General features: G+C 40.9%; 1 protein-coding gene across 1 annotated transcript; it reads left to right on the top strand.

Moving 5' to 3' along the window:
- Positions 1-12297: 12297 nt before the first annotated feature.
- On the top strand, positions 12298-14566 carry LOC121542642 (zymogen granule membrane protein 16-like). The gene is made up of 5 exons (XM_041852100.2): positions 12298-12363; positions 12677-12698; positions 12845-12897; positions 13174-13300; positions 13739-14566. The coding sequence occupies exons 3-5, from the start codon at positions 12846-12848 to the stop codon at positions 14073-14075; spliced, it is 516 nt and encodes a 171-aa protein (XP_041708034.2). The 5' UTR covers positions 12298-12363; positions 12677-12698; position 12845; the 3' UTR covers positions 14076-14566.
- The last annotated feature ends 9148 nt before the right edge of the window (positions 14567-23714 follow it).

Genomic DNA, 23714 nt, shown 5'->3' with positions numbered 1-23714 from the left:
ACATAGCATACAGTGCATTCGGAAAGTATTCAGACCCCTTGACTTTTTCCACATTTTGTTACGTTACAGCCTTATTTCTAAAATGGATTAAATAAAACATTTCCTCATCAATCTACACACAATACCCCATAATGACAAAGCAAAAACAGGTTTTTAGAAATGTTTATAAAGACCCTTTGCTATGAAACTCGAAATTGAGCTCCATTGATCATCCTTGAGATGTTTCTACAATTTGATTGGAGTCCACCTGTGGTATATTCAATTGATTTGACATGGTTTGGAAAGGCACACACCTGTCTATATAAGGTCCCACAGTTGACAGGGCATGTCAGAGCAAAAACCAAGCCATGAGGTCGAAAGGAATTGTCCGTAGAGCTCCAAGACAGGATTGTGTCAAGGCACAGATCTGGGGAAAGGTACCAAAAAATGTCTGCATTATTGAAGGTCCCCAAGAACACAGTGGCCTCCATCATTCTTAAATGGAAGAAATTTGGAACCACCAAGACTCTTCCTAGAGCTGGCCACCCGGCCAAACTGAGCAATCGGGGGAGAAGGGCCTTGGTCAGGGAGGTGACCAAGAACCCGATGTTCACTCTGACAGAGCTCCAGAGTTCCTCTGTGGAGATGGGAGAACCTTCCAGAAGGACAATGATCTCTGCAGCACTCCACCAATCAGGCCATTATGGTAGAGTGGCCAGACGGAAGCCACTCCTCAGTAAAAGGCACATGACAGCCTGCTTGGAGTTTGCCAAAAGGCACCTAAAGGACTCTCAGACCATGAGAAACAAGATTCTCTGGTCTGATGAAACCAAGATTGAACTCTTTGGCCTGAATGCCAAGCGTCACATCTGGAGGAAACCTGGCACCATCCCTAAGGTGAAGCATGGTGGTGGCAGCATCATGCTGTGGGAATGTTTTTCAGCGGCAGGGACTGGGAGACTAGTCAGGATCGAGGGAAAGATGAACGGAGCAAAGTACAGATAGATCCTTGATGAAAGCCTGCTCCAGAGTGCTCAGGACCTCAGACTCGGGCAAAGGTTCACTTTCCAACAGGACAACGACCCTAAGCACACACCCAAGTCAACACAGGAGTGGCTTCAGGACAAGTCTCTGAATGTCCTTGAGTGGCTTAGCCAGAGCCCTGACTTGGACCCGATCGAACATCTCTGGAGAGACTTGAGGCTGTAACTTGAGGCTGTAATCGCTGCCAAAGGTGCTTCAACAAAGTACTGAGTAAAGGGTCTGAATACTTATGTAAATGTGATATTTCCAGATTATTTTATATACATTTACAAAAATGTACTGTATATAAACCTGTTTTTGCTTTGTCATTATGGGGTATTGTATGTAGATTGATGAGGGGGGGGAAACAATTTAATCAATTTTAGAATACGGCTGTAACGTAACAAAATGTGGAAAAAGTCCAGGGGTCTGAAGATTTTCCGAATGCACTGATAGGTACAGCAGATGCCCTTATTGTATGGGACACTTTTAAATGTGCTTTTAGAGGTCATGCAATTCCATACTCATCTTTAAAACAAAAGCAATTTAAGTCAAAATAGTTCATATTAAAATAAATAGAGGGACTAACAGTACAGATACAGTGGGGAAAACAAGTCAGCCACCAATTGTGCAAGTTCTCCCATTTAAAAAGATGAGAGAGGCCTGTAATTTTCATTATAGGTACACGTCAACTATGACAGACAAATTGAGAAGAGAAAAATCCAGAAAATCACATTGTAGGATTTTTTATGAATTTATTTGCAAATTATGGTGGAAAATAAGTATTTGGTCACCTACAAACAAGCAATATTTCTGGCTCTCACAGACCTGTAACTTCTTCTTTAAGAGGCTCCTCTGTCCTCCACTCGTTACCTGTATTAATGGCACCTGTTTGAACTTGTTATCAGTATAAAAGACACCTGTCCACAACCTCAAACAGTCACACTCCAAACTCCACTATGGCCAAGACCAAAGAGCTGTCAAAGGACACCAGAAACAAAATTGTAGACCTGCACCAGGCTGGGAAGACTGAATCTGCAATAGGTAAGCAGCTTGGTTTGAAGAAATCAACTGTGGGAGCAATTATTAGGAAATGGAAGACATACAAGACCACTGATAATCTCCCTCGATCTGGGGCTCCAGGCAAGATCTCACCCCGTGGGGTCAAAATGATCACAAGAACGGTGAGCAAAAATCCCAGAACCACACGGGGGGACCTAGTGAATGATCTGCAGAGAGCTGGGACCAAAGTAACTAAATACTTTTTTTCCCCACTGTATAAGCTGGAAGTAGAAGCCTAAGTTGTTGTCCATTAGTTTACTCCAATTAGGGGAGGGGTGGTAGGGTTAGGGAAAAATAATAAAGGTAAATATATAAAAATATATATATACACTACCGTTCAAAAGTTTTAGAACACCTACTCATTCAAGGGTTTTTCTTATTTTTTTAAACTATTTTCTACATTGTAGAATAATAGTGAAGACATCAAAACTATGAAATAACACATATGGAATCATGTAACCAAAAACGTGTTAAACAAATCAAAATATATTTTATATTTGAGATTCTTCAAAGTAGCCACCCTTTGCCTTGATGACAGCTTTGCACACTCTTTGCATTCATGAGGTAGTCACCTGGAATGCATTTCAATTAACAGGTGTGCCTTGTTAAAAGTTAATTTGTGGAATTTCTTTCCTTCTTAATGCGTTTGAGCCAATCAGTTGTGTTGTGACAAAGTAGGGGTGGTATACAGAAGATAGCCCTATTTGGTAAAAGACCAAGTCCATATTATGGCAAGAACAGCTCAAATAAGCAAAGAGACAGTCCATCATTACTTTAAGACATAAAGGTTAGTCAATCCAGAAACCACTACTAAAGGACATCAATAAGAAGAAGAGACTTGATTGGGCCAAGAAACACGAGCAATGAACATTAGACCGGTGGAAATCTGTCCTTTGGTCTGATGAGTCCAAATTTGCGATTTTTGGTTCCAACCGCCATGTCTTTGTGAGACGCAGAGTAGGTGAACGGATGATCTCCGCATGTGTATTTCCCACCGTGAAGCATGGCGGAGGAGGTGTGATGGTGTGGGGGTGCTTTGCTGGTGACACTGTCTGTGATTTATTTAGAATTCAAGGCACACTTAATCAGCATGGCTACCACAGCATTCTGCAGTGATACGCCATCCCATCTGGTTTGCGCATAGTGGGACTATCATTTGTTTTTCAACAGGACAATGACCCAAAACACACCTCCAGGCTGTGTAAGGGCTATTTGACCAAGGAGAGTGATGGAGTGCTGCATCAGATGACCTGGCCTCCACAATCACCCGACCTCAACCCAATTGAGCTGGTTTGGGATGAGTTGGACCGCAGAGTGAAGGAAAAGCAGCCAACAAGTGTTCAGCATATGTGGGAACTCCTTCAAGACAGTTGGAAAAGCATTCCTCATGAAGCTGGTTGAGAGAATGCCAAGAGTGTGCAAAGTTCTCACCAAGGCAAAGGGTGGCTACAATACATTTTGATTTATTTGACACTTTTTCGGTTACTACATGATTCCATATGTGTTATTTAATAGTTTTGATGTCTTCACTATTATTCTACAATGTAGAAAATAGTACAAAATAAATAAAAACCCTTGAATGAGTAGGTGTGTCCAAACTTTTGACTGGTAGTGTATATATATATTTTATAATATATGTATTTAAAATAATATATGTATTTAAAATAAATATGTTTATAAAAAAATATATGGGGAATTGGAAATGATGCAGACAGTTACATTGATAGAAGCTGCCACAATCTATCTGCACAATATTAACGCTGATAATTGCTCTTTATGGAGGTAAATCCTTATAAATCAACTGAAGACGATAATAAATTACTATGTCAACATTTTATTAAAACATATTACAATAAAAACTTTGGTTTGACAAAACATTAATAATTTAAAAAGCTGTGTGTGTGTGTGAGCGAGTGTGTAGCCTACATGTCTGAAAATGTATGTAGTGTATGTAGTCAGAGATCCAACTGTTTAGAAAAAACATTTAATAGATTCAATTATTATTATTATTTGCCTGTTTGGCATGTTATTTTGGCATTAATATGTGTCACATATCAGTTTGCAAACAATGTAAAAAAAAAAAAATCATTGACTTAATAAAGCCGCATACAAACATGGTCTCTTTTTTGCTTTCTTGAGTAAGGCAGCTCCAAAAATGCAGGTGTTTCAGCCTAGTTCAGTGCTATCTGTGGTGGAGGGGCAGCCAGCGGAAAATACGGAGCGTAGGGGTTGGTAATGTTCTCTAGTTGTGTCGTGATTGGCTCAGTGTTCTGTCACTCATGGGGACACTATGTCACCACCAAGTCTAAGGGTAGAGCTCGAAAATGCAAGCCCCTTGGGTGCTGCCATAGAGTTACATTAGAAGTACCCATCCAAGAAGACTCAAAGTCATTGGCCACAGATAAAATGACGTCATATCACGTTAGATGTACCATAGCTTTGATTGGACTGATCACGTCAACATCATGCTTTCAAAATCTTAGCTAGCAGTCATCATCATGAATCAAGTCGACAATCTGGCAAATACTTTTCAATCCTTGTCATATTAATATAAATTATGTAGAGAAATTATAGATAAAATGTATTGGTGCTCATCGGCCATTTGACATAAACATTACACAACAAGTTGGAAATCACAAATTCAACAATGAGTGGTTTGGAAGGAATCCGTGGCTAATGGCAAGCATTGCAAAGCAACCACTAGCCTGCTATTCAGTGGAGTGAGTGTGTGGTCCAAGTCTGGGTTTAAGGGTCTCTTTCCAAGCTTAAAAGGATAAACATTCAACATTGGCCATGCTGTCAATCCAGCATGACTTCTGCCGCGTTTGAAACAACTGGAAACTCAGAACTGGGAAAATCTCAGACTTAAGTGAGTTCAAGAAAACTGTGAACTTGGAAAAGAATGAGCTCTTACTGGGAAAATACGTTTTGAACGGTCATCCAACTCGGAATTATAAATCGGGAACTCGGGCCTCTTTCTAGAGCTCCGACCTGAAGATCACTGACGTCATGATTCGACCTTGTTTTTTTCCCAAGTTCCCAGTTGTCTTGAAAGCACCATAAATCCAGAGAATGGCAGACTTTGATGACAAAGTTGGATGACAAAATTTCCCCAGAAGGACCGTGTAAATATGCCAGGGAGATATGTATACTGTAGCTAAGAAAGTAATACTAAGTGTATGTTGTGTAGTAAGCTGTTAGTAGCCCATGTGCCTCACCCTAATAATTTGCTCCCTTTTTCCCTCATAATTTTGCCTACTGTTCTGACTTGGTGGTGCACATTTAGCCTATAGCCTGTTTTAGAGAAATGTCATCATCGAATGTTGTAAGACCTTTCATTGTCTGCTTATACGCCCCTTTTAATTATCCTACGGTTCTGACTTGGTGTACAGGGAGAATATTTTAAGAATGGCCCATGTTCTGAATTCTGTCGCTTTACATTTCAAAAGTGCTGAACAAATAGTTATATTGACTACGTCCGTCCTAGCTCACTCATTAATGTCTTAATCAAAATGATGGATTGCCTCTTATCCGCTCGTCATCCCCTTATGCCGTAGTTTGTACATCTTTATTGTCAGTAGAAACCACATTTGTTTAAGCAAGTCAGCCATTTCAGCTATGTTTTTTTAAAGGCAGTAAATGAGGCTGAATGAACTGTTTCGTTGCCAGACAAGGCTCCGCTGATAGCCAGCTGTACTAGTGGTAAGGTCTTGGGACTCTGCTGTTGGGACAGCTTTATGTATGCCCTAACAGTATGTGGGTACCGTTTGTTACCGTTATAGTGCAATTAATGTGTTGTTTAGTGTTGTGTAGTCTTTGCTGGCATGCATCTAAAAAAAATATATACAGATATACAGTACATGCTAAAATCGCCACTGTATGTAGTAAATGTACAATTGAAGTCGGAAGTTTAAATACACAGGTTGGAGTCATTAAAACTTGTTTTTCAACCACTCCACAAATTTCTAGTTTTGACAAGTCGGTTAGGACATCTTGTTTGTGCATGACACAAGTAATTTTTCCAACAATTGTTTACAGACAGATTATTTCACTTATAATTCACTGTATCACAATTCCAGTGGGTTTACATACACTAAGTTGACTGTGCCTTTAAACAGCTTGGAAAATTCCAGGAAATGATGTCATGGCTTTAGAAGCTTCTGATAGGCTAATTGACATCATTTGAGTCAATTGGAGGTGTACCTGTGGATGTATTTCAAGGCCTTCCTTCAAACTCAGTGCCTCTTTGCTTGACATCATGGGAAAATCAAAAGAAATCAGCCAAGACCTCAGAAAAAGAATTGTAGACCTCCACAAGTCTGGTTCATCCTGGGAGCAATTTCTAAATGCCTGAAGGTACCACGTTCATCTGTACAAACAATAGTACGCAAGTATAAACACCATGGGACCACGCAGCCGTCATACCGCTCAGGAAGGAGACGCGTTCTGTCTCCTAGAGATTAACGTACTTTGGTGCAAAAAGTGCAAATCAATCCCAGAACAACAGCAAAGGACCTTGTGAAGATGCTGGAGGAAACAGGTACAGAAGTATCTATATCCACAGTAAAACGAGTACTATATCGACACAACCTGAAAGGGTGCTCAGCAAGGACAAGCCACTGCCCCAAAACCGCCATAAAAAAGCCAGACTATGGTTTGCAACTGCACATGGGGACAAAGATCATACTTTTTGGAGAAATGTCCTCTGGTCTGATGTAACAAAAATAGAACTGTTTGGCTGTCCGGTGTCCCCTCCTATTATAATTATATGTACTCTAATCTTCCAACATTACCATGGGTTGAAGAACTGAATGTGGCAATTTTCTGAATTAATCAAACCACAGTTTTCTTTCGATCGTGCATAAAGGCTCTCCAAACCTGTTTTTTATGATTAATAAATAATCTACAAGATCAAAGTATTTTAAAATCTACCAATTGGGGCTGAAACAGAGACAAATATGCATATATTTAGAAGGCTTTCTGTCATTGATCCCTAATATTCTGAACCCGTTTTCTCTATATATTCTAGTCTGTCGACACATTTCTAACTAAATGGTGTACCTTATTTAAAGGGATGGCTTAAGATAAATGTACTGAAAACCCCATTGAACGAAAACTCCACGAATTTGTTGGCCAGCAAGTGGGAGGGTTTTCAGCGGTTTAAATTTATTCTGAACACACAAGGTTACGCAACTAAGTAAGTTAAGTCTGAATAAATATTGAGAAGTGCGTAGGAAAGGCGAGCGTAGGAAACTCATTCATTCCTATGTCGGGATCGGCCCCTTAAGCCCATTGATGACTATGTGAGTGAAAAATTCTCACAATAATGGAGACAGGAAATGTTGAATCTCCTCTGACCCTCTAGAGTTCAACTGAAATATATGTAATGAAACAAATCTTCTACAATAAAATTGGTATTTGAGCCAATGAACTAATTTTTCAGCGTGTTAATGTTTGAAGGGAAGAAGTTCCTCTTGGGGTAATAAAACAACTGAAGATGGGAAGACTGATTTTGGGCAGTTTTAGGACAAATTCATATGGTTTTGGTATATTAATTTAATTGTTATGTTAGTGTATCTTTCTTTAACCCCTATTTCAGATAATTATATTGTTACAATTCAGAGTAGAGAACATCCTCTAAATACTCTTATTTCCTTATAATATTACCTTGACACTCCCTCCCAAAGTAGCCTCGACCAATTAGAAAACAATATCGGACTTCTCTTGTGTGAGTGACTAAAGGTGTTCTTTGAAATAATCCTTTGGTCTAAAGCTAATGGAACGTTCAGCATGTATAAATTCTAAGAGGAAGCAGTAGACTAGAAGGACCTGGCAGAGACCGAGAGATAAGAAGCTCTCACAGGTTTTCACAGATCTCAAGATATCACTGTGGGTATCTACACAACTAACTAAATATAAAACTTGCATTTGTATTTAACTCATGAAAATATTATGATGTTAATACTCATCAGCTCTTCGTACATGGGCACAAACACTTTGGCCCTATTACCTAAAAATGTAAATTCAATGATATTACCTTATTTTTAATTTGACATTAGCTTAGCACTGCAAGAGTAGGTTCAACTTTTTAAAGCTGTTTTATAACATTTCATGTTCAAGAATGGTTTGTTGTTTGTAAAGTCCCATTTCACAATTTAAAGTTTATTTTATTCCTCCCCCGTCCTATGAACTACTATGAAAAACAGTTTACAATTATTTCAAGTTTTACCATTTAAAGTGAAATGGAGTGAGAGAGAAACTGAGTGAAATGAAAGGTCATAAGTATTGATGCCTCCCGTTTGCAGAATGTTCTCAATCCTGTTTGTCACAGTGTTCTTTGCCAGCTGTTTGGCAATGCATGAGTAATAAATAATATCACAATTCACTTCAACTTTTTCAGTTAGACTTAGAAGTTCTTAGAGACATCTTCTGATGGTTTAATGCATTGCAGAATGTACTTTTTAGTTAATTAATTTGCACTTTTTTAATTATGTAAAGATCTTTGAGAAATGTGTCAGTAAAATGAAAACTATATATATAAATAAAATATACTGTATATTCTGTGCATATAGTGTAGGTGTGTATATATATGTATATATTGATTATTAATATAGTAAACATATTGCCCATGTTATTTTAGCCATCAAAGACCCGTACTCGTATTCCTCTGCGGTGGGTCTGGGCACTGGCACCCCATTTGCTTCCTCCGGTGAGGGACGCATCACAGCGGTCAGTGTGGGAGAACAACTACTACTACTACTACAACAACGCCTACATCAATGGGTGAGCAGACCCTGACCCATGAACAGACACCACTGACTCAGTCCAACTACACTACCCAACAGACACCAAACAGACACTTTCTTTCTTTCTTTCTTTATGTTCATTACATACTCAGTACATGACAAATAGTGTTATCATATCTAACCCCGAGTACAATGGAAAATGTCAGTCCTTGATACTCTACAACCCTACCTCTTTTCTCTGTCTGAATGTGCCTTATCAAAACACAACCAACATGAAAAGCCTGCTCTGTTTCTTAGGTTTCAGCTGAGATATGACTACACCTGGTCTCCTGTGTTCGGTCGCAAAGTGGGTGAAAAAAGGAGATGTGGGCAGTGAGCTGAGGCTTCTCAGCGGCCGCTCCGACGGTGCCGGCATCACCTCCATCGGAGCCCACTGGGGATTCATGTACATGGAAGAGGCTGGAAACAGCACCTCCTCTTAATTGAAAAAATGTGTCTTTCTCTTTGGGATGGTTTCCCGAATACAGATGAAGCCTAGTCCTGGACTAGTTACTTTCAATGGAGATTCTCCATTCAGCATGCTTTTTAGTCCAGGAGTAAGATTCATCTGGGTCCAGGAAACTGACCCTTTATGTTTTGGACGGATGTTTGACATAGACGCTGACAGGACTGTTTCGGTATATGAAATAAATTAATTGAACCTTTTGAAGCTGAATGAATTTGAATGTTTAGAATATTATTTAGTATTTTCTAAATATGCACACTGTCCTTTGTGAGTTTACCCCAATGAAGGAGGAGGGTCACATACGGGTCACATGCAGTATTGGAGGTTGCATTTACCACATCAAATGAAAAGATGAGTATGTTTGAGTTTATCAGAATACATTTAATATACAATAGTTCAGCATGTTATCTTAGCTTTATAAAGCAAACTAATGCTTTGTAAGGGAAGCTACCCACTGGGCACAGACGTCAATTGAACATCTATTCCACATTGGTTCAATGTAATTTCATTGAAATGACGTGAAAATAACGTTGATTCAACCAGCGTGTGTGCTCAGTGGGTAGATGTTGAGATACAGTGGCTTGCGAAAGTATTCACCCCCCTTGGCATTTTTCTTATTTTGTTGCCTTACAACCTGGAATTAAAATGTATTTTTTGGGGGGTTTGTATCATTTGATTTACACAACATGCCTACCACTTTGAAGATGACAACAAATAAGACAAAAAAACAGAAAACTTGTCAATACTTTGTAGAGCCACCTTTTGCAGCAATTACAGCTGCAAGTCTCTTGGGGTATGTCTCTCTAAGCTTGGCACATCTAGCCACTGGGATTTCTGCCCATTCTTCAAAGCAAAACTGCTCCAGCTCCTTCAAGTTGGATGGGTTCCTCTGGTGTACAGCAATCTTGAAGTCATACCACAGATTCTCAATTGGATTGAGGTCTGGGCTTTGACTAGGCCATTTCAAGACGTTTAAATGTTTCCCCTTAAACCACTCGAGTGTTGCTTTATCAGTATGCTTAGGGTCATTTCTTGCTGGAAGGTCTCTGGAAGACTGAAACAGGTTTCCCTCAAGAATTTCCCTGTATTTAGCGCGATCCATCATTCCTTAAATTCTGACAAGTTTCCCAGTCCCTGCTGATGAAAAACATCCCCACAGCATGATGCTGCCGCCACCATGCTTCACTGTGGGGATGGTGTTCTCGGGGTGATGAGAGGTGTTGGGTTTGCTCCAGACATAGGGTTTTCCTTGATGGCCAAAAAGCTCAATTATAGTCTTATCTGACCAGAGTACCTTCTTCCATATGTTTGGGGAGACTCCCACATGCCTTTGCTTATTTTTTTCTTTAAGCAATGGCTTTTTTCTGGCCACTCTTCTGTAAAGCCCAGCTCTGTGGAGTGTACGGCTTAAAGTGGTCCTATGGACAGATACTCCAATCTCCGCTGTGGAGCTTTGCAGCTCCTACAGGGTTATCCTTGGTCTCTTTGTTGCCTCTCTGATTAATGCCCTCCTTGCCAGGTCCGTGAGTTTTGGTGGGCGGCCCTATCTTGGCAGGTTTGTTGTGGTGCCATATTCTTTCAATTTTTTTATAATGGATTTAATGGTGCTCCGTGGGATGTTCAAAGTTTCTGATATTTTTTTATAACCCAACCCTGATCTGTACTTCTCTACAACTTTGTCCTGACCTGTTTGGAGAGCTCCTTGTTCTTCATGGTGCCGCTTGCTTGGTGGTGCCCCTTGCTTAGTGGTGTTGCAGACTCTGGGGCCTTTCAGAACAGGTGTATATATACTGAGATCATGTGACACTTAGATTGCACACAGGTGGACTTTAATAACTCATTATGTGACTTCTGAAGGTAATTGGTTGCACCAGATCTTATTTAGGGGCTTCATAGCAAAGGGGGTGAATACATATGCACGTACCACTTTTCCGTTATTTATTGTTTAGAATTTTTTGAAACAAGTTATTTTTTTCATTTCACTTCACCAATTTGGACACCAAAATAGGAAAAACGCCAAGTAGGATGAATACTTTTGCAAGGCACTGTACATGCATATTCTTCCCCAACTCAAATTAATTGTATAACACAACTAACTAGACAAAAAAGTTGTGAATACATCAATTTTGATTCATATTGACCTTTTAACTTATCTTTTTATATATTTTTTGTTGATCAATAAGGTCCTACATTATATATTTGTATTAATATGTTAATTGAACTATTAAATATTATGGATAGATAGTAACAAGTGCCTCAGGGTATTTCACTTTGTTATGCGTATACAAACCTTGATTTTATTTTCTCACTTTGTAGCTCCTACTGATATTTATCTGATTAATCTGCAGAAAATGAAATCAGATTGTTTTCCTGTAGAAACATGTACAGGTTGCGAGTGATTTAATGAAGATGTGAGTATTGTAACAGACTGCAGAAAACATCAGACAATAATGGAGACGAAAAATTGAGAATCTCATCTGCCCCGCTAGAATTAAATTGAAATACATGTACTGAAACAAATCTTCTACAATAAAATTGGTATTTGAACAAACCAATGAACTAACCACCCTATTAATGACCAGATCCACGTCTATTTCAGCGTGTTAATGTTTGAAGGGAAGAAGTTCCTCTTGGGGTAATAAAACAACTAAAGATTGGGAGACTGATTTTGAGCGATTTTCGTACACATTCATATGATTTGGGTATATTCTTTTGATTGTTCGGTTGTTAGATTGTATCTTTTTTTAATCCCTATTTCAGATCATTTATTTGTTACAATTCAAAAGAAAGCACATCCTCTGAATACAATTATTTCCTTATAATATTTCCTTGACACTCCCTCCCAAAGTAGCCTCGATCAATTAGAAAACAATGTCTGACTTCTCTATAGTGAGTGACTAAAGGTGTTCTTTGAAATAATCCTGATGGAATGTTCAGCATGTATAAATGCAGTTCTAAGAGGAAGCAGTAAACTAGAAGGACCTGGCAGAGACAGAGAGATACAAACCTTTCACAGGTTTTCAAACAAATCTCAAGATATCACTGTGGGTATGTACACAACTAGCTAAATATAAAATGTGCACTTGTATTTAATGCATGATACTGGTGAGGTAAATGCTATGAAGTTAATACTCATCATCTCTTGGTACATGGGCACAAACACTTTGGCCCTATTGCCTCTAAATGTAAATTTAATTTATCTGACATTTTTTTATTTGACAGTAGCTTAGCACTGCAAGAGAGATTGTAGTAAATAAGAGTTCAACTTTTGAAAGCTGTTTTGTAACATTTCACATTCAAGAATGGTTTGTTGTTAAGTCACATTTCACAATTCAAAAGGTAATTTTTTTCCCCCTTCTAGGAAACATTGGTTGACCTGACAGGTAAAATGCCTTAGTTCTTTTTGTGAACTACTATGAAAAACATTATTAACACAATTATTTCAAGTTTTACCATTTCAAGTGAAATGGAGTGAGAGTGAAATTTACTGAAATGAAAGGTCTTAAGTATTGATGCCTCCCTTTTGCAGAATGTTCTCAATCCTGTTAGTTACAGTCTTCTTGGCCAGCTGCTTGGCAATGCGTGAGTAATACAAATTCAATTCTGAATTATAATTATTCAATAATAGCTTTTGTGCTTTCACCATCTTGTCTTTTTCAGTTAGACTTAGGAGTTCTACTTTGAGACAAAAGCTGATGTATTAAAGCATTGCAGAATGTACTTTAGTTAATTAATCTGCACTTTATTCATAATGTAAAGATCTTTCAGAAATGTGTTGGTAAAATTAAAATTATGTATATATAAATATGTATTATTAATATAGTAAATATAGAAAACATATTGCCCATGTTATTTTAGCCATCAAAGACCCGTACTCGTATTCCTCTGCGGTGGGTCAGGGAGGTGGCACCCCATTTGCTTCCTCCGGTGAGGGACGCATCACCGCGGTCAGAGTGTGGGAGAACAACAACGCCTACATCAACGGGTGAGCAGACCCTGACCCATGAACAGACACCACTGACTCAGTCCAACTACACTACCCAACAGACACCACCGAATCAGTCCAACTACACTACCCAACAGACACACTCTTTCTTTCTTTCTTTCTTTCTTTCTTTCTTTCTTTCTTTCTTTCTTTCTTTCTTTCTTTCTTTCTTTCTTTCTTTCTTTCTTTCTTTCTTTCTTTCTTTCTTTCTTTCTTTCTTTCTTTCTTTCTTTCTTTCTTTCTTTCTTTCTTTCTGTATTTATTTATTTATTGTGTTTATTACATATTCAGTACATGACAAAACAATAGTGTTATCGTATCTAACCCAGAGTACAATGGAAAATGTCAGTCCTTGATATTCTCTGACGCTACCTGCTCTCTCGATCTGAATGTGCCTGATCAAAACACAACCAACGTGAAAAGCTTCCTCTGTTTTAGGTTCCAGCTGAGATACAGCAACACCTGGTCTCCTGTGTTCGGTCGCGAAGTGGGTGAAAAGCAGGAGATGGAGCTGTTTAAGGATGAGGCCATCGTCGAGGTGTCTGGGAAGTACAACCCAGGAGACTACATCTACACCTTGGTGTTCACAACCAACATGGGGCGCACTCTGTCGGCCGGCCAGCCTAACCAAGTCTCCTTCAACTTCTACCCAGCCAACATGGGCAATGAGCTGAGGATGCTCAGCGGTCGCTTCAACGGTGCCGGGATCACTTCCATCGGAGCCCACTGGGGATTTGTGTACATGGAAGAGGCTGGAAACAGTACCTCCTCTTAATTGAAAAAATGTTTAAATATGTCTTGCTCTTTGGGATGGTTTCCCGGATACAGATTACGCCTAGTGCTGGACTAGTTACTTTCAATGGAGATTCTCCATTCAGCATGCTTTTTAGTCCAGGAGTAAACTTAATCTGGGTCCAGGAAACTGACCCTATATGTTTTGGACGGATGTTTGACATAGACGCTGACAGGACTGTTTTAATATCACGATCATATGGGTGCTTCGTGAGAATATAAACTGAATGAATTTGAATGTTTAGAATATTTGGGGAGTATTTTTGTACAGCTTCAAGTGAGGTGATCTCGTTTGAGGGAGTGGGTCACAGACCACATGCGTTGTTACTCATCATTTGAGGTTGTATTTATCACAATAAATGAAAGAATCATATGGGATTTAAAGGATTAATTATATCTTTGATTAATTGAACAATCAAATATTATCGGGAGATAATTGCATCTCAGGGTACTTCATCTTCACTATTTTATACACACTGTATATTTTTTGTGTGTTCCTTTTCTGCTACATCTGCTTACGGACATTTTAATAAAAAGCATATATTTAATCATTATATTTCATTGTATTCCTTTTGATAAGAAAATACATACAGTAGTTACCAGAAGCTACAATAAAGTAATCTGTCATCTTAACAAACTCTACCTCAATGGTGCAATAAGCAACTAAATGTAGAACTGCAAGACCGTTAAAACGCCTATACAGTAGTGATGAAGGGGGGGAATCGATAGTTACATATCGGGATATTATTTTCAACGATATCGTATCCCTTCGTATTGACAATATCGCACTATTATTTTTGCACTAGTTGGCTGTCCCTGCTCCAAAACTCTATTTTTCCTTCATAGACTGCTCTCCATTTTCATTTTAAATAGGAAGCACATTTGTATTTCCATTACTTTTCTCATGCTCTCTCGTCTCTCTGCCTCAGACATATAGTGGGGCAACATGTTTGGAACATCGAATCACAATAAAATCACAGTATAGAATCGCAATACATGTAGAATCGTGAGAATCGTAATATATATCATATCAGCACCTAAGTATTGTGATAATATTGTATCGTGAGGTCCCTGGCAATTCCAAGCGCTATTATCCAACACACCCATAAAGTCTGGAATGTATATCTGCCACACCCATTCATAACATCAAACATGTTGTCTATGAAGTCTGCTCTCCTTCTAGCCTGGCATTGCATGACAAGCTGCATAGTGTTTTAGTTAAAGCTACAGTCTGGGATTTGCGAAGCTGTTCAATGTTCAGCTGTGGTTCCTTGAAACATTGTCTTAGTCCCACTAAATCCGAGCTACTTTGAGGAACAACCGATTTAAATGGGGCAAGAATTCTATTGATTTTTTCTATTTGCATTTAGTGTAATGTGGATGATACTGCAATGGGATGGTTGCAAATTTTAAGATATTATGTGTGATTTTTTAAATATATATACAGTTGTTGAACCATGAACAGCTCTACATTATACCTTAATCATTGAGCCTAAAGTGTTTGCTTGACTACTGTATATTCAGGCCAGACTCACTAAATAATCTGCAACAATGTATCCCCCTGTATTGGACCCTCAAGGCATCACAAAGCAAAACTTGGGCAGCATTTCAAATTATGTACAGTAGGTGTTTTTGACAAGTTTTCATTCTATCCTATTAGTAAAATATATTATTCGTATATGATTCTTTTTTTGAATAATCAAAAAGAGAATTAACTGTAATGTCCTTCATAAGCCCTGTTTCTCAGCCTTGTATCTTAGCACCATCTAGTGTGGTACAACATTACTGTCCAATCCATTTTAATATTGGAGTTAAAGCTTTGATCTCCAGCTTCAGAACAATAGAATAGCCACTTTATTAGCTTCACTCATTTTCATCCAAATGTTAAAAAAACATTTGAGTTCATAAGAAGTACAAACATCCCTGGGGTTCAGGCTCTGTCATTCCAACAGATGAAACACACCACAACTCCAAAATAACAGAAATAGAACAGAAATTAAATCAAAGAGAAACGTATTCCAAAGGGAAGGAGTGGTTGTTGCACTTAACCATCTGTACTTTTCAAGATCCTGTACCATAACGGATATACTTCAGCTTTCCTTTGTGATTGGTTATTGTTCCTCATCCCTCGATTGCCACGATTTAAAACATAAAAATGTACTTCCTGCATAGCAGAGCGTGACCAGGAAGGCAAAGAACTGAAAAACAGACAGATGAAAACATTGAAATTCAGTACAATAGTAGGTGTGAGTAGAGCAGGCTTAAATGGACCAAATAGATATCATTGAGATGGTACACAGTGGCATCATACCTCTCTTATCTGACTTGTAGGCATATATTTGCATTTTAATATTGCATATTTTAATATCGCTTTAATCATAAATACTCAGTCATATTTGTGGTATATTTTCACAGTTGGCTTGATTTAAATGTATGTCTGGGTGGTCTGAGGTGGTTTTCTTACCGTGGATGCTACCCAGCAGTTGTAGTTATGGCGCCCTTTAACAGCATGGCTGATTGAGGTTGCATCCACTGCTGCTGCCACCACATACATCACTGTAGCACTACTGTTGAAGAACAGGCCCTGTAGAACACCACATACATCACTGTAGCACTACTGTTGAAGAACAGGCCCTGTAGAACACCACATACATCACTGTAGCACTACTGTTGAAGAACAGGCCCTGTAGAACACCACATACATCACTGTAGCACTACTGTTGAAGAACAGGCCCTGTAGAACACCACATACATCACTGTAGCACTACTGTTGAAGAACAGACCCTGTAGAACACCACATACATCACTGTAGCACTACTGTTGAAGAACAGGCCCTGTAGAACACCACATACATCACTGTAGCACTACTGTTGAAGAACAGGCCCTGTAGAACACCACATACATCACTATAGCACTACTGTTGAAGAACAGGCCCTGTAGAACACCACATACATCACTGTAGCACTACTGTTGAAGAACAGGCCCTGTAGAACACCACATACATCACTATAGCACTACTGTTGAAGAACAGGCCCTGTAGAACACCACATATATCACTGTAGCACTACTGTTGAAGAACAGGCCCTGTAGAACACCACATACATCACTGTAGCACTACTGTTGAAGAACAGGCCCTGTGGAACACCACATACATCACTGTAGCACTACTGTTGAAGAACAGGCCCTGTAGAACACCACATACATCACTGTAGCACTACTGTTGAAAAACAGGCCCTGTAGAACACCACATACATCACTGTAGCACTACTGTTGAAGAACAGGCCCTGTAGAACACCACATACATCACTGTAGCACTACTGTTGAAGAACAGGCCCTGTAGAACACCACATACATCACTGTAGCACTACTGTTGAAGAACAGGCCCTGTAGAACACCACATACATCACTGTAGCACTACTGTTGAAGAACAGGCCCTGTAGAACATCACATACATCACTGTAGCACTACTGTTGAAGAACAGGCCCTGTAGAACACCACATACATCACTGTAGCGCTACTGTTGAAGAACAGGCCCTGTAGAACACCACATACATCACTGTAGCACTACTGTTGAAGAACAGACCCTGTAGAACACCACATACATCACTGTAGCACTACTGTTGAAGAACAGGCCCTGTAGAACACCACATAAATCACTGTAGCACTACTGTTGAAGAACAGACCCTTTAGAACACCACATACATCACAGTAGCACTACTGTTGAAGAACAGGCCCTGTAGAACACCACATACATCACTGTAGCACTACTGTTGAAGAACAGGCCCTGTAGAACACCACATACATCACTGTAGCACTACTGTTGAAGAACAGACCCTGTGGAACACCACATACATCACTGTAGCACTACTGATGAAGAACAGACCCTGTAGAACACCACATACATCACTGTAGCACTACTGTTGAAGAACAGACCCTGCAGAACACCACATACATCACTGTAGCACTACTGTTGAAGAACAGGCCCTGTAGAACACCACATACATCACTGTAGCACTACTGTTGAAGAACAGGTCCTGCAGAACACCACATACATCACTGTAGCACTACTGTTGAAGAACAGACCCTGTAGAACACCACATACATCACAGTAGCACTACTGTTGAAGAACAGGCCCTGTAGAACACCACATACATCACTGTAGCACTACTGTTAAAGAACAGGCCCTGTAGAACACCACATACATCACTGTAGCACTACTGTTGAAGAACAGACCCTGTAGAACACCACATACATCACTGTAGCACTATTGTTGAAGAACAGGCCCTGTAGAACACCACATACATCACTGTAGCACTACTGTTGAAGAACAGGCCCTGTAGAACACCACATACATCACTGTAGCACTACTGTTGAAGAACAGGCCCTGTAGAACACCACATACATCACTGTAGCACTACTGTTGAAGAACAGGCCCTGTAGAACACCACATACATCACTGTAGCACTACTGTTGAAGAACAGGCCCTGTAGAACACCACATACATCACTGTAGCACTACTGTTGAAGAACAGGCCCTGTAGAATGACAACAACAGGATTCCTGGCTGGCTGGCTCAGATACTGTAGGCTAGTAGACATTATAGAATGGCTTCATTTGATCACATTCATAAAGACATGGTCAGGAGCACACAAAAATCCTCTCTTCCCCAAAACCATCCAGGAAGTTCACTCCATTGCTTTTGAGTTACATAAATAGTCCACAATTATTCAATCACTAGATATATAATAAACAACCCCAATCACTCAAGTTTCAAGTTGGTCAGATAATGTGCTGTTGTATTATTGTCGTAGTATGTGTCGTACCACAGTTGTCCAGGGGACCTGAGGGATCCTGTTGTAAGCCATGGTCAGGTAGATGATGAGGAAGACAACTGTCAGGACCCAGTACAAGATGGCCACAAACATGACCCACCCAAAGGCAGACACACGGAAGTAGTCTGTCCCCGCTATCAGCATCCATACCAGCAGACCAAACACCTGAGGGGACAGGGAAGCACATAGCCAGCATTCCAAATGGCACCCTATTCCCTTTATAGTACACTACTTTTGAACAGGGCTCATATAGCTCTGGTAAAAAGTAGTGCACTATATAGGGAATAGGGTGCCATTTGGGACGTACCCATAGTCAGTGATGGCTGTGCTCTGGTGGTGTCTACTTTATCGTGTATTTAAATGCATTTGCTGTGCTTATCTTGATGGCATACTGTAGAAAGAGATTACAATGAAAGGAAATAATATAGCCTAAGGCAAATCAAATAACAGTTTATTGGCATATGCACAGGATCCAGTGAAGGGTAGAGTGCTCTGTTTACCTGCAAGCTCTCATCTAAAACAGTACATCTAAAACAGTACAACAGCTATATAAAACACCGTAGAAGGATTACTTTATCCTATCCCAGGTATTCCTTAGAGAGGTGGGGTTTCAAATGTCTCCGGAAGGTGGTGAGTGACTCCGCTGTCCTGGCGTCGTGAGGGAGCTTGTTCCACCATTGGGGTGCCAGAGCAGCGAACAGTTTTGACTGGGCTGAGCGGGAACTGTGCTTCCGCAGAGGTAGGGGAGCCAGCAGGCCAGAGGTGGATGAACGCAATGCCCTCGTTTGGGTGTAGGGACTGATCAGAGCCTGAAGGTACGGAGGTGCCGTTCCCCTCACAGCTCCGTAGGCAAGCACCATGGTCTTGTAGCAGATGCGAGCTTCAACTGGAAGCCAGTGGAGTGTGCAGAGGAGTGGGGTGACGTGAGAGAACTTGGGAAGGTTGAACACCAGACTTGCTGTAGCATTCTGGATGAGTTGTAGGGGTTTAATGGCACAGGCAGGGAGCCCAGCCAACAGCGAGTTGCAGTAATCCAGACGGGAGATGACAAGTGCCTGGATTAGGACCTGTGCCGCTTCCTGTGTAAGGCAGGGTCGTACTCTCCGAATGTTTTAGAGCATGAACCTACAGGATCGGGTCACCGCCTTGATGTTAGCGGAGAACGACAGGGTGTTGTCCAGGGTCACGCCAAGGCTCTTCGCACTCTGGGAGGAGGACACAACTGAGTTGTCAACCGTCATGGCGAGATCATGGAACGGGCAGTCCTTCCCCGGGAGGAAGAGCAGCTCCGTCTTGCCAAGGTTCAGCTTGAGGTGGTGATCCGTCATCCATACTGATATGTCTGCCAGACATGCAGAGATGCGATTCGCCACCTGGTTATCAGAAGGGGGAAAGGAAAAGATTAGTTGTGTGTCTGCGTAGCAATGATAGGAGAGGCCATGTGAGGATATGACAGAGCCAAGTGACTTGGTGTATAGCGAGAATAGGAGAGGGCCTAGAACTGAGCCCTGGGGGACACCAGTGGTGAGAGCACGTGGTGCGGAGACAGCTTCTCGCCACGCCACTTGGTAGGAGCGACCGGTCAGGTAGGACACAATCCAAGAGTGAGCCGCGCCGGAGATGCCCAGCTCGGAGAGGGTGGAGCGGAGGATCTGATGGCTCACAGTATCAAAGGCAGCAGACAGGTCTAGAAGTACAAGAGCAGAGGAGAGAGAGTTAGCTTTAGCAGTGCGGAGAGCCTCCGTGACACAGAGAAGAGCAGTCTCAGTTGAATGACCAGTCTTGAAACCTGACTGGTTTGGATCAAGAAGGTCATTCTGAGAGCGATAGCAAGAGAGTTGGCTAAAGACGGCACGCTCAAGAGTTTTGGAGAGAAAAGAAAGAAGGGAGTTGTTGACATCAGAGGGATCGAGTGTTGGTTTTTTGAGAAGGGGTGCAACTCTCGCTCTCTTGAAGACGGAAGAGACATAGCCAGCGGTCAAGGATGAGTTGATCAGCGAGGTGAGGTAAGGGAGAAGGTCACCGGAGATGGTCTGGAGAAGAGAGGAGGGGATAGGGTCAAGCGGGCAGGTTGTTGGGGAGCCGGCCGTCACAAGTCGCAAGATTTTATCTGGAGAGAGCGACTTACAGTTAGTGAGTGCATACATAATTCTTTTCATACTAGCCCCCCGTGGGAATCGAACCCATAACCCTGGCGTTGCAAACGCCATGCTCTACTAACTGAGCTACATCCCTGCCGGCCATTCCCTCCCCTACCCTGGACGAATTGTGCGCCACCCCATGGGTCTCCCGGTCGCGGCCGGCTACGATAGAGCCTGGATTCGAACCAGGATCTCTAGTGGCACAGCTATCGCAGTGCCTTAGACCACTGCGCCACTCGGGAGACCTCATAGATGCAGTTTGTTATAATGCGTGCTACTGTAAATAATGGGAAGGTTTGTCCACTGTTGCACTCCAAACCTCCCTTCCTGTTATTAAAAGAAAATAATGTTTCATTGGTTGCTTCTTATCACAGGAAAAAAGACTGTCTAGCCTACGTGGAAGAGGAGACTTTTGGTCACATTCTCCCCTGATGCTGGAAGGAAAAGGGACAATGAAACTGACCTTGTTTTTAAACAACTTCCCTTTCCAGTGAAAACAAAACACTGTACTGAGACCCATTGTCTGTCTACACAGAAAGTAGCCTATGTTACAGAAAGTAGTCTAAATTACAGAAAGTAGTCTATATTACAGGACGTAGCCTATATTACAGGAAGTAGCCTATATTACAGGAATCAGCCTATATTACAGGAAGTAGCCTATATTACAGAAAGTAGCCTGTATTACAGGAAGTTTTCTATATTACAGGAAGTAGCCCATTTTACAGGAAGTAGCCTATATTACAGAAAGTAGTCTATATTACAGGAAGTAGCCTATATTACAGGAAGTAGGTTGACATTATGTTCATTTTCTCCAGTTATATTTCCTTGAACATTTTGAAATAATTGAACCTTCAGTTCAGTGCAGTGTTCAATACGATGTCACGTCACCGTCTGTGAAAAACGGTCATACAGGTCACACAGCATATGTAAAATGTGTATAAAATGCACATAAAATATACAGGTTGAACAATTTGCAAATCTGTATAAAAGTACTGGGATTCAGCAAATGGCAAATTCTTCCCTTTATCAGAACTAATGTGCCCCTATGATAAGGGTACAATTAGCCATGTGATACAAGGTATGAACAATACAAAATGTCTGATCATCATAATGTGTTTAATTTGTTTAATCAACAAAGCAGATTGATTCACTCCATGAATTCTGATGGCAGCTATTGTGAGAAAGATGGTAAAAGCCACTGACATACTGATTTTAATCAATTATTATATCAAACTTGGACACAAATATGTTTGTGTCGCAGTTAGGACATCACCCTCTGCAACTGGATCCTGGACTTCCTGAGGGGCAGACCACAGGCTGTGAGGATTGGCAACAACACCTCCTCCACACTGACTCTTAACTCAGGGGCCCCCCAGGGGTGAGTCCTCCGTCCTCTGCTGTACTCCCTGTTCACCCACAACTGCGTGGCTTTGCACGACACCAACTCCCTCATCAACTTTGCTGACGACACCACAGTTGTAGGCCTGATTACCAACAACAACGAGTCAGCCTATAGGGAGGAGGTAAGTAAACTGGCATTGTGGTGTCATGACAACAACCTCTCCCTCAAAGTCAGCAAAACAAAGGAGTTGATGTTTAACTTCAGGAAGCAGAGGTGGGAACATGCCCCGATCCACATCAACCGGACTGCAGTAGAGAGAGTCACTAGTTTTAAGTTCCTCAGCATCCACATCACCGAGGATGTGTCATGGACCAACAACACCACCACTCTTGTCAAGAGGGCACAACAGCATGCCGCCCCAGGTCCTCTCCAAATACTAGCCCTGCACCATCAAGAACGTCCTGACTGGTTGCATCACAGCCTGGTACGGGAATTGCTCCGTCTACGACCGCAAGGCCCTTCAGCAGGTGGTGAAGACGGCACCCACCCCGCCCGGCCATCTAGATGTATGAAAGTTAGTGTATAACCTAATGATCCATCATGTATGACATTCCTGGGAGTGTGAAAAACTTACATTTTGTATTACCATATCATTTTTGTATGTTCTCTATAGTTATGTACTTGAAAATGTGTCAATTGACCAATTCGGCACATTTGGGCAGACTTCATACAAAATAGTCCAGTATTGCAATGCTTCACTGGATCAATCTGAAACTTTGCACACACACACTGCTGCCATCAAGTGGCCAAAATCAAAATTTCGCCTAAACTGCAATATTATATTGTGGCCTTTCTCTTGCATTTCAAAGATGATGAAAAAATAAATAAATAGAAAACGCATGTTTTCTTGTTTTTATTATATTTTACCAGATCGAATGTGTTATATTCTCCTACATTAATTTCACATTTCCACAAACTTCAAAATGTTTCCTTTCAAATGGTATCAAGAATATGCATATCCTTGCTTCAGGTCCTGAACTACTGGCAGTTAGATTTGGGCCATCAGACTGCTGAACACTTGAACTGGACTGACCACCTGCTCTGATTCTCCTCACCTTAGCACACACGCACTCTCTCATGCACACACCAACACAGATACACACACACACACACACACACATTTACATTCATGCTACACACACATTACAAATGCTGCTACCAGACTGTTATTATTCTGCTCAGTTTATACACTGACCCCCATCCCCACCTTCTCCAATACACGTGTAAATATTGGACTATAAAATGTGC

This window comes from Coregonus clupeaformis, unplaced genomic scaffold (assembly GCF_020615455.1).
Source record: "Coregonus clupeaformis isolate EN_2021a unplaced genomic scaffold, ASM2061545v1 scaf1505, whole genome shotgun sequence".
NCBI classification, from domain to species: Eukaryota; Metazoa; Chordata; class Actinopteri; order Salmoniformes; family Salmonidae; genus Coregonus; species Coregonus clupeaformis.
This window is presented reverse-complemented; position numbering and strand designations above follow the sequence as displayed.